This window comes from Periophthalmus magnuspinnatus, chromosome 13, assembly GCF_009829125.3.
Source record: "Periophthalmus magnuspinnatus isolate fPerMag1 chromosome 13, fPerMag1.2.pri, whole genome shotgun sequence".
Taxonomy (NCBI): Eukaryota; Metazoa; Chordata; class Actinopteri; order Gobiiformes; family Gobiidae; genus Periophthalmus; species Periophthalmus magnuspinnatus.
This window is the reverse complement of record NC_047138.1, coordinates 25494857-25506558: the sequence shown is the minus strand read 5'-3', so window position 1 is coordinate 25506558 and position 11702 is coordinate 25494857. Positions and strand designations below refer to the sequence as shown.

General features: G+C 36.1%; 1 protein-coding gene across 2 annotated transcripts in view; it reads left to right on the top strand.

Moving 5' to 3' along the window:
• LOC117380333 (endothelin-converting enzyme-like 1) overlaps window positions 1-11702 on the top strand; it is an 80811-nt gene that overhangs the window by 61153 nt on the left and 7956 nt on the right. For both annotated transcript variants that reach the window (XM_055226244.1, XM_033977124.2), the window contains exon 15: window positions 6736-6787. In XM_055226244.1, coding sequence (XP_055082219.1) covers window positions 6736-6787 — 52 coding nt within the window. The remainder of the gene's footprint in view (window positions 1-6735; window positions 6788-11702) is intronic.

Below are 11702 nucleotides of genomic sequence, written 5' to 3'. Positions count from 1 at the left end.
GAAGTGCAAGTTAAAACTGTACCATGCAAAGCAAAAGCCATATAGAAACGCTGCCGGCTTTTCTGGGCCTGAGCTCACCTGAAGTGTGCTGTGGTCTGACGAGTCCACATTTCAAATTGTTTTTGGAAATCATGGATGTTGTGTCCTGTGGGCCAAAGAGGAAAAGGACCATCCTGATTGTTATCAGCGCAAAGCTCAAAAGCCAGCATCTGTGATGGTATGGGGGTGTGTTAGTGCCCATGGCACCATTAATGTTGAAAGGTACATACAGGTTTTGGAGCAACATATGCTGCCATCCAAGCAACGTCTTTTTCAGGGACGTTCATGCTTATTTCAGCCAGACAATGCCAAGCCATATTCTGCACGTGTTACAACAATGTTGCTTCTTAGTAAAAGAGTGCGGGCACTAGACTGGCCCGCCTAGACCTGTCTCCCATTGAAAATGTGTGTTATAAAGCAGGGGGCCCCAACCTTTTTTGCACCACGGACCGGAATAATGTAGGTTTTATTTTCACGGACCAGCCATCTACTCGTGGCAGATAAATATGGCAAAAATAAGTTAAGTGCATAAAAAATACAACCCACTATACCGCTGAATCAGTGGAAGCCCTGCACTTGTTTCTTCTTTCCTTCTTGTTCATTTTTGTTTCTTTCAAAAAACTCTAAATCTTATGTTTTAATCCAGGGTGCTTAGTCTCCATGTGCCAAAGCAGTTTTGAAGGTTTCATTGCTTCGTTTGCTTTTCCCCATATATTATGCAGACTGGACTCGGTGAGAGTCACCTGTAGCGACAAACCCATATTTTAAGTAGGACTTAGCTTCCTTTTTCTTGGAGGTTGTAGGCTCCTCTTCTGGCTCCTCAATTGGCCTTTTCTCCTTTGCAAAAAAGCTCTCCAAAGACTTTTGTTTTGGCTCATTTTCATGAGCTTGTTGCTTTACTTTTGTACGACGTCTGATGCATTATACATGATACATCATCGCGGAGGATAAGAGCAGATCTATCACATACCTACCATTATATCAAATGGAATGGATTCCTGTCAGGATTTTCATTATATGTCTACGGACAAGCTTATTAGCGCGTCATGGGGGACGGGTGAAAGTTACATCGGAGAAGATGCAGTCGCTGATAAATTATTTGCTGTTTTTCTGCAGCCCGGTAGCAAATGCGTAACGGACCGGTACCGGTCCCCGGCCCGGTGATTGGGGACCACGGTTATAAAGAAGCATTTTATGGAGCTAAATTGTTCCCTGATTGTGGGAAAGATGGACTGGTGTGGGCAGAGTTGTGTTTTAGTTTTTGTTTTTCCTCGAGTGATGCAGAAAAGAGGGATCCACTGTCTGTGTGAATGGTCATGTATGTTAGATGTTATGAAGCACAAAATACGATAACAGAGACCCCGGACTGCTGAGCAGCTGAAGTTGTACATTCAGCAAGAATGGGAAAGGATTCTTCCTGCAAAGCTTCAACAATTAGTGTCCTCAGTCCAAAAGCTTATTGATTGTTGTTAAAAGGAAGGGTGATGAAACATAGTGGCAAACATGCCCCTGTCCCAGCTTTATTGGAACGTGTTGCAGACATCAAATTGAAAAGGAGTGAATATTTGCATAAAAACAATTGGGCTTTTCAGTTTGAACATTTAATATCATGTGTAGTTTATTCAGTTTAACATAGGTTGAGGATTTGCAAATCATTGTATTCTGTATTTATTTTTTTTTAGTTTTATACAGTGTCTCAACATTCTGTTCCACCTTGTGACATCATTTTGTGTTACAGGAAATGCTCCATTTTGTTTTAAAACTCCATACATCTTCACTAGAATCATTTGGATGATTTCAGCCCTGGAATTGCTAATATCTACTGAACAAAAGATACAAGGTATCTGTTAACTTGAAAACTACCGCTTCATGACATCACAAGGTGGAACAAAGCGTTTTGAGCTTTGGAGAGGTAGACAGACTAATAAAGGGTTATTCAAACATATGTGAACAAAACACAACTTATTTATTTTTTGATGAGGTAACAACATTGGCATAAAGCTCACAAGAGTCAATTTTGTGAAATATAGGACCTTTAACAAACTTCCACAAAGGTCTCAGTACAGTACTTGATATTAATTTATTCATATATAAATGCAATACAGTTCAGTGAATAGAGTGTGCTGATGTATTTATATATCAATGAGTGAATACATATTGAATGCCTTTTATATATATATATATATATATATATATATATATATATATATATATATATATATATATATATATATATATATATATATATATATATATATAAATAAATAACAAGATAGCTTCATATTAAGAATATTATATATTATTATTATATATTTTATATATTTATTATTATTATTATTATTATTATTATTATTATTATTATATATTCCCAGACTTTCCTTCCAAATTGGATGTATATTCTAAATGTGACTTTAAATCTACAACTTTATAAATATGTATGTATGTGTAATTACTGTATAACATTTGGTAAACATATACAGTAACTAACCCTGGGTCACTGTGTGTATATTTAACAGTATTTAGCAGTATAAATACGCACACTTATAAATAAATAAGTGAATTTATTAGCTCAAACACTGGCTTTTGGGGAATAGATGTAATAATCTACATGTATCTCCATAAATAAAAACTAACGTAGATCTTTATAACCTCTCCTTGACCCTAAAAATTGTTGAATTTATGAATGAATACATCCCTCTCATCTGTTTGGTTAAGGAAACTATTGTTTTGAATGTGAATTGAACTCTGAACTATGGAGTTTCTCAACTTAATTTAACCTTAAGGTTCAATGCATACATGATCCAGTGGAGGGCTCTTTCCAGTATCCATGGAGATGTTCATGCTTTGCCTATAATGTTCCACAGTATGACTGTAATCATATCCATATCCATATAGAGACAAGCCAACTTACAGACAAGATCTGTGGAGAGACGACAATTCTCCCAGTAAGAATGCTTGTTTTTAAGGTATTTCTGAGCAATAAAAACATATGTAATTATATGAATCCTGATAGATATACATATAATACTATACTCCAGAACTTTCAAGAAAAGCAATGACATTGCCATGGAGAAAAAGCCTGAAGCAGACCCACACAAGAAAAGTTACATACTGCAACTTTAACTTTGAGACCACACAAACTCTAAAACCTTTCTTATTTTCTCTTGGTCCTGGTTTGAATCTGGGCTGGTCCAGTCTGTCTGTTCCAGGATTAAATCTCTTTGTGTAGAGTCAGTGGTGTGTTCATGAGCTAAAGCCTGAGAGCAGACACACAGAGAGAGACAGGAGACAAACACAGACATGGCCCACAGATCACGGTGGACCTCTTCACATTCCACACCTACAGCACAGGTTAACTCTGCAATGATTTACGTCATCTGTGTTTCATTAAAGGTCCTATTTTACGCAAAAGTGATTCTTTTGATCTTTTAGCTGTGTTATAATTTTGTTATCTCTTCAAAAACATTCCATGAGTTGTGTTTTTTTTCATTCACACGCGTTTCAGTAACCCTTTATTATTAGTCTCTCTACATCTCTAAAGCTCAGAATGCTCTGTTCCACATTGTGCTGTCATGATGCGGTAGTATTCAAGTTAACAGCTACCTTTTGTTCAGTATAGACTGGCAATTCCAGAGCTGAAATCACCCAAACTGTTCTAGTGAAGGTATGTGATGTTTAAAAACACAGTAGAGCATTTCCTGTATTACCACATGCTATCACAAGGTGGAACAGTGTTTTCCATTTGAGAGAAGAATTCTGCAGGGTTTGTGTGTTAAACATGTATGAATGAAACAAAAACATAAAATAAAATAAAAAATTACATCCCAAACAAATTACATTTACAACAACAACAACAAAAAAAGTTTTCTTAACCATTTGTGGCTAGCTTGAAATTGTGTAGAATCAATTCAAATCCTTGATACACACTCCCAAATGTACCTAGGATTATTTCATATGATAGCTTGACTAAATACTAAATACGATAAGATATACGATATTCTGACAATTATGACACCATAGACTATAAAGAAATGGACAAGGTGAATGTGACGTCACTCACAGTGTTCAGGTCCAGTCAAATGAAGTTCATTGAGGCTAGCAGTTATAGGGGAAAATTTGGAGCAGAGTTCCATATTTTGAATTCCAACTGCGAGTATCATAGCAACCAAAGAGCCAATCCGGAGTGAGGCTGTGAAAGGTGACACCCCGTCCCATCCACACAGTTGGTTTAGCAGGGAGCAGACGCTTAGCAACGCTGTTAATTAAACCTCTTGCTAACACTAACGAGAGCAACCTCAAAGAAAGAAGGTGCCTGATTTGTCTGTTATTAATGTTCACACCTTGATTTTTGGACACAGTAGTGAAATAAACACCAAGATCATGTAGAGGGGGTTAATACAAACAATTTAAGACCAAAATGATGTTTTGGAGCGAGGGGCAGCCGTGCTCATTAGATATTAGGAAGGCAACAGCTAGCGGGTTAGCTATGTCCATTTACATATACAGTCTATGGAGTGAACGTGCTATATATTCACATTTATTGACACTTACAATACTATTCTCCCAAAGCCTGCCAACTGGAGTAATAACTATTGCAGCTGATTTGCCAAACAAAGTGTAATCAATGCAGAAGTTCACTGTAAGTCCAATGTGAAAAGCTGGGAAAAGTTTGAGCTAATTTCTCCATGTGATATTGGCATTGCGTCTGTGCAAAGAGCCAAATCCACAAAGTCCCAATCCATAAAACTGCCCCCCGGAAAATTAAAGTCTAAAGTTACAGATGACCAAAGGAGCAGACTGTCCGAACTGAAGCCTGTGTCACCGCTTTTTGTAGAGCAGTAACTAGAGAGTGAGGACGAATGGTGATTTTCAATATATGTTTGCTAATGGCGCTGTACCTGATTTTTGCTGTCTTAAACGGCCCATATTACATTATTTTCTGTTCTAAGTTATAATGTTGTTTCCTCATCAAAAATATACCTGGAGTTGTGCTTTGTTTTATTCACACATGTTTAACACATAAACCCTGCATATTTAGCCTGAGTTCTTCCCTCAAACAGAAAACGCTCTGTTCCACTGTGTGATGTCATTCGATAATACAGAAAGTGCTGCACAGTGTTTTTAAACTCGATATAATTTCACTATTCCCATTTGAACCAAAGGTGAAAAAATAGCTGTTAACTTGAAAAGTACCACTACATGATATTATAAGGTGAAGCAGGGCATTTTGGGCTTGGAGATGTAGACAGACCAATAACAAAGCGTTACTCCAGGTATGTTTTTTATGAGATAACAAGATCCTAACATGGCTTAAATCTCACAAGAATGTAATATAGGACCTTTCAAATCGCCAGAAACAGAACTCATTGATTTTAAACAGGTTGCATTAGTCCAAACATATTCTTCATTTTCCTAATGGACTAGCTATTCACAACAATGAGTGCTTTTTTTTATCAGAACCAGAGCATGCTAACAGCAAAGTTAGGCTTAAATGCAGGCAGGACACAGAGGTCTCATACCGATTTTCCTCAAATGCATGGAAAATACATAAAGCCAGTACACAAACATGGTAATTCATCTTCAAGTTCAAAAACAATTATAAAGCCCAAAGTGTTTCTATTTACATGCATTTGGTGTTAGCAAAGTGTAATCTAAAAACTGAAATTACCACCACCATGAATACTGCCATTGTGTCTTCGGTCAAGATAGTTCACTTTCCCTATAAAGTGTGAGAGTGGGCTTAACTTATTGGTAAAATAAAGGTTAAATTAAAATACAGATCAAAACCATGTTTTTATTACTGCATGTGACCGGAGAGGGAATACATAATTGAACTGAACAATTGCACAAAATGTATTTCAAATTTAGTTTTGTTACTATAGATACTGCATGCAACTTGCTTTTGTAACTGTGCTTATGTTCCTCAGCCGCTTCTCTCAAAGTCTTAGCCCTTCCTTTAACAGAGGTAAAAAAGTGAACCAGGAATCAGGGGTAAAGCTGGATAAATCACATGTTCTTTGTTATCTCGACTTAAAGCCAGACCTCTGCTGATGAATAGACTTAAAACACAGTTACTCTTTCTAACCTATAGAGTTACTTCCTCTTCTCTCTTTATATTTATAATTCTAGTGTAGAGGCTTTTTTGCCAGTGTTGTTTGAAGGTGTACAGATGTAATTAAACAAGACATACTATGCTTGTGTCTGCTCTATAGTTATAGTCTGTGACACCCTGGATCATTGTGTTATAATTTGCACATTTTAAATCACAATATTCATTTAAAACGAGTTAATGAAAGAAACAAGTCCGCTGACTTCTGCTTTAGAAAACTGCAGTGCTCAATGGGACCTGACTTTGGTATACATGTCATCACAACAGACTAGCAAGCAGCAGATTTTTTTTAATTTGATTTGTACCAAAATTAATCCTGTGGCTATCACTGATTAAAAAGGTAAAATTGGAAAACGAAGTGCGTACATCAGAGTGGGCGTATGCCAGTGGCAGTGAAAACGGGAATTGATCAGCAATATGACGTTTTATTATTAATTTATTTTAGTTTACCATAAAAAATAAATGGTCTAAGACTTTTGCACCTCTCAACATATGCTGCTAGTCATATCATGTGCCTTCTATTATCCACCTCAAATAACCACAGTAAAAAGGTATATATTTTAAATTTATCTGTTTTTCTTTTTCAGTTTTCCCTGCCGGCATTCTTCAACCAACTCTCTACAACCCAGAGTTCCCTCAGTAAGTACCACTAATCTGTATCCTCACTGTTTCTCTTTTGACCACAGGGGGGCAGTACTGTTAACATCACGGTCATTAAAGGCCACGTGCATCTGTCTAACCTGTGCTCCTCTTAAGTCCCAGCACATCTGATCAGGGAAGTATAACTAGCCACCGAGCGCTCAATTAGCCACAAGGTCTTGCTAATGGGACAGGTGTCAGTGAAGGGCACAAACCAAAGAACCCTGTGTTTAATCAGCTGGAGCGGCCAAAGGGAGGGTCAAAACATCATTTTATGTTACTGTTTCTTCAAAATGTTTATTCTTCAAGTAAGAAATATAAAGGTACTGAGAGTAATTGTCAGTAGTTAAATTGAGTGGGGTTTTTTTTATAGCCGTTCATCTTCTCCATGTTATTCTATACTACTTCTACTACTACCACCGCCACCAATTATACAGCCACATAGAGTTGTCAAAGTATCGAAAATCAGATACTAAAACTAAAACTAGTGTCAAAATTAGATACTCATTTGAGCAGGTATCAATACTAAAAAAGTAACATTCACAGGACAGAAATTAGCTTTTTCAAATGATCTTGAGCTGTATCAGAACAAGTATATGACCATATAGACTAGCATATGTCCATGGACCACTATGGAACCTACCTGGATGACTGAGGGATTACACAGATATAAGGCCACGTGGTAATATAAAAGAAAGTACTATGATTTATTGTTAAAAATTACATTCTGTCTAAATAAAGAGTGTTCTTATTATCATTGTGGTATTGGAATTAGTATTGAGTATCGAGTCTGTTCCTTAGTATCAAAATCAATTTGAAATTTTTGTATCCTGATAACAGTACTACTTTGACTATCACTACTAACTTAAACTTAAACTTTGGTTCACTACTACTATTATACAATTTCCAACTAGAACTAGAACTATCATCAATACTACTACTACTAAAATACTTGGTCATTACATTTTTATATTAATTTTAAAAAAGGGAACAAAACTTTACTACTAAATCGATGCTGCCATCTTTTCCATATGCATTATCTTTGGTACAAAAGTGGTCCTGTTATGTATGACTGTCAGAGTTGAAAAGCTTTTAGTCCATTATGCCTCCATACTAAATCTGTATTAGTTCAGTTAGAAATATGAATACGCAGCTGGTTTTAAAAATAGTCTGAACAGTTGAAACCAGATATACAGCCAGAGTGTTGGCTATATTTAGTGTGGTAAAAGCTTTCACTGAGCATAAATTGAGCATTGGAATTACATTTTGTTGATTTCAGATGGAGGGTAAGGGTCTAAGGGTGCGGTCACACTCCCAGTATGGTCCCGGGTTAGAACCCAGTTTGGTCCAGGTTTTGATCCTGTTCTAGTCCTTGTTTAGCTCCAGTTTTAATTTTAGTCATATAGTGCAAGTTTATTACCCAGTTTTGAGCCACTAGTTTATAATAAAATATCTGTCCAGGAAAGTAAAAATTGTTGAACCTTGTCTTTATTTTTCATGTGAATAGGCCCAGTAATTACAGAGATTAAACAGGAAGGTATTATATAAACCTACATAATATCTACCATGCTATAATGTTGTTCACTCATCAAAAAACGTGCCTCAAGAGGTTTTATATATCATCCATGCATGTTTCATTTACCTAGTGATCTCTCTTGGGCCCTTTTCGAACCCTTCTTATATTTTACAGTACAAGCTTGTACAAGGCTCCGCCCACAAACCTACATCACCTATACTCTCACGCAACAATTCACCATAAATATACAAAAGCAGGATATAAACTGTACATTATAACTTGGCAAACCTGATGTGATGCACCAGTTTCATTAGCAGGATGCACACTGATTGTGTTGTGGTAGTGCTCTGAAGGAGGAGTGACTTAATGTAGAGAGCAAAGGAAGGGAATACTCAGAGTGTCAAAAATGAAACTGAAACTCATAAATATTTCAATACATCATTTTGGCAAATATAGAATTTTCAAAACAACTGAAGGTAACATGGTAATCTAAATATGTTATGTGCGAGCAGTTAATCCAGAAGTGTAATACCACCCTTTTAATCAAAAATTGGATTAATAATTTGGACAGCAGCAAATTCAATCTCTGATACACTATTACTGTGTATTTATAAGTGGCTCAATTAGATCAGTAAGCCTAAATTTAAAAAAAGAAAAAAGAAAACCAACAAAGGACTCTCTCATTACTGCTGATACACACTGGCCCATTAACAACAAAGCGAATGAACTTGTGAATAAAAATCTGTTGCGGATTACATTTCCAAAGCCACTCTTAGTCACTAATTATAAAACAACTGGTATTTTCCAAGTTTGTAAAGTAAGAAATCCAGTTTGAACAGGAGCTCCGTGGACTTATAAACAAACATGTGGCGTTAATTGAGAGAAAGACGCGTTTTGCACCAGCCCTTGTTAGCAGGTACCTTCATTATAGTACAAAGTGTATTAAGCCAATATGGACTATTTACAACACATCTCTTTGTATTTCCCCAGAGAATAGCCTTGTAAATAAACGCAGTGCTTTTCAATGTGAATAATTGGGTAGGTTGTAGCATAGCGGGTTGTGAATTAGCTAACCTTTCTACATCTTCATTACAGGCAATAACCACTTCTGCCGTAACTTGCTAGCTTGCATCTGTAATAATTGATCAGTCAATTACCTGGGCAGTGGTGGAAGTTCTCAGTTTTGTTACTTAAGTAAAAGTACAGATACCAGAGCAAAAAAATACTCAAGTAAAAAAAAAAAGATCTAAAGTATTAAAGTACCTGTGTAAAAATGTACTTAAAGAGTACAAAGTAAAAGTATTTCTCACAGTTTCAGGTCTAAGAAAGCTTGTAGTGATTTTGATACAAATTTGTGCTGAATTTTGTTCAACAGAAACAATTGAAAAGATAATTTCTTCTTGCTGTTTATATCCATTTTATCTGTTTTTACAAAAATGTAGTAAAGCGTAAAGTAGTACTGTAGTGAAGTAAAAGTAAAAAGTATCCACTTTAAAGTGTACTTAAGTAAAGTACAAATACCTAAAATGTGTACTTAAGTACCGCACTTTACTACTTTTACTTCCACCACTGTACCTGGGGATATGTTAGGCATATAAAGCCATAACAATATGACCACTCAAATGTGAAGTACAAAAATCTATTTCCAGAGGTGGGTACTCCTTAATTAGATTAATTCTTGTACATTAACTGTAACTTTGAACAAAACTGTACTTCTTTAGTTTACTGGTTTATTTAACAGGGACCATGCACAAACATATTATTCTCATAAAAGAAGAAATGCTTTACTCCACATTTAGCTAAAGCTAGTTTCCATCTGCAGTACCTGGGCAGGTTAACAAACAATTAAAATACATCAAAAATATACACGCATTTACAATCACTGATTTAAAAACATCACACTCCACATTTGGAACATTTGGGTCATATTCTTAGGTCAGAGGAGAATTTCAGTCTGTCTGGAGCTTGTTCTGTTCTTTAACGCTTTTGTATGAGTAGTCTGTCTGTGCAGAGGCTCAGCTCATTTAGGGAAGTCTTAAATAACTGCGACTTGTGAACCAGAATGTTCTGGTTGTCTGGATGTTTTGGTGGTGTGGATGTTCTGGTGGTTTGGATGTTCTGGTGGTCTGGATGTTTTGGATATTCTGGTGGACCTGGATGTTCTGGTGGTCTGGATGTTCTGGTGGAACTTGTCAGAATGTTACCACGAACATGGTAAAAATAACCCCTCGAATCATATGAAAAGTACTTTTTACTTTTGTGTTCTGTTCAAAAATGTAGTTTAGGAGAAAGTACAGATACCTGCTCTCAAATATAGTGAAGTAAAAGTAAAAAATATCCACTGTAAAATGTACTCTTCAAGTACAGTACAGATACCTAAAAATTTAATTTAAGTATAGTACTTTACTACTTGTGTTTTGTTACCTCCCACCACTGGTCCTGATTTATACCTCATTTAGTCCTTGTTTAGTGCTGGTTTAGTCATGGTTTACTCCTGGTTAATTCCTGTCTTAGTCCTCGTTTAGTCCTAGTTTTCTCTTGGACCCACTTATAGCCTGTTTTTTGTCTGTCTTGGTTTAGTCCTGGTTTGGTTCTAATTAAGTCTTAGGTTACTCCTTGTTTGTTCCTGGCTTAGTCCTTGTTTATTCTCTGTTCATCCTGATTTACACCTGGTTTAGTCCTGGTTTAGTCTGGGTTCAGCCTTGGTTTAGACCTGGTTTTGCCCTGGTTTAGCCCTGGTTTAGTCCTGGTTTAGACCTGGTTTAGACCTGGTTTAGACCTGGTTTAGTCCAGGTTTACTAAAGGTTTCACATCTCCAGCTTCCCTATCTTAATTTAATCCTGGTTTAGTTCATTTTTATGCAATATGACCCTTTATTAGTTACATAACATTGATTCCACACATTGAGTACACAGAATCTTCCCTGAGCTAGTGAGTCTGTTGGGGTCTGACAGTGTAAGGGGGGCCATTGACAAGCTGTCAGAAAGCCATCTCAACAAATCTGATAAACATCCTTCTTGTATCTGTATGTACCACACATACTGCTGATCGCAAACAGGAATAAAGGAGAGAATAAGATTAAGGTACACTATGGAAAAAATATGAATGATGACTTCAAAATCTGTACTTAAAGTTCTTTAAAAAGTACAAGAATAAAAGTACTGACGATATGCTGGTAGTATTTGCATGCACTATCCCCATCTATGATTGCTTGTGTCACTGTAAATACAAGATTTACTTAATATACATAATTAGTGTAGGGCTGGGCAGTATGACAATAAAATGAATCAAATTTGTTTCCTCTTTTTTTTTTGGTATTCTTTTTTTTTTTTTTTTTTTTAAACAAAATAAAAATGGCTTTTAGTATTGATTTCATGAATGTAAATAAGACAGACTTTT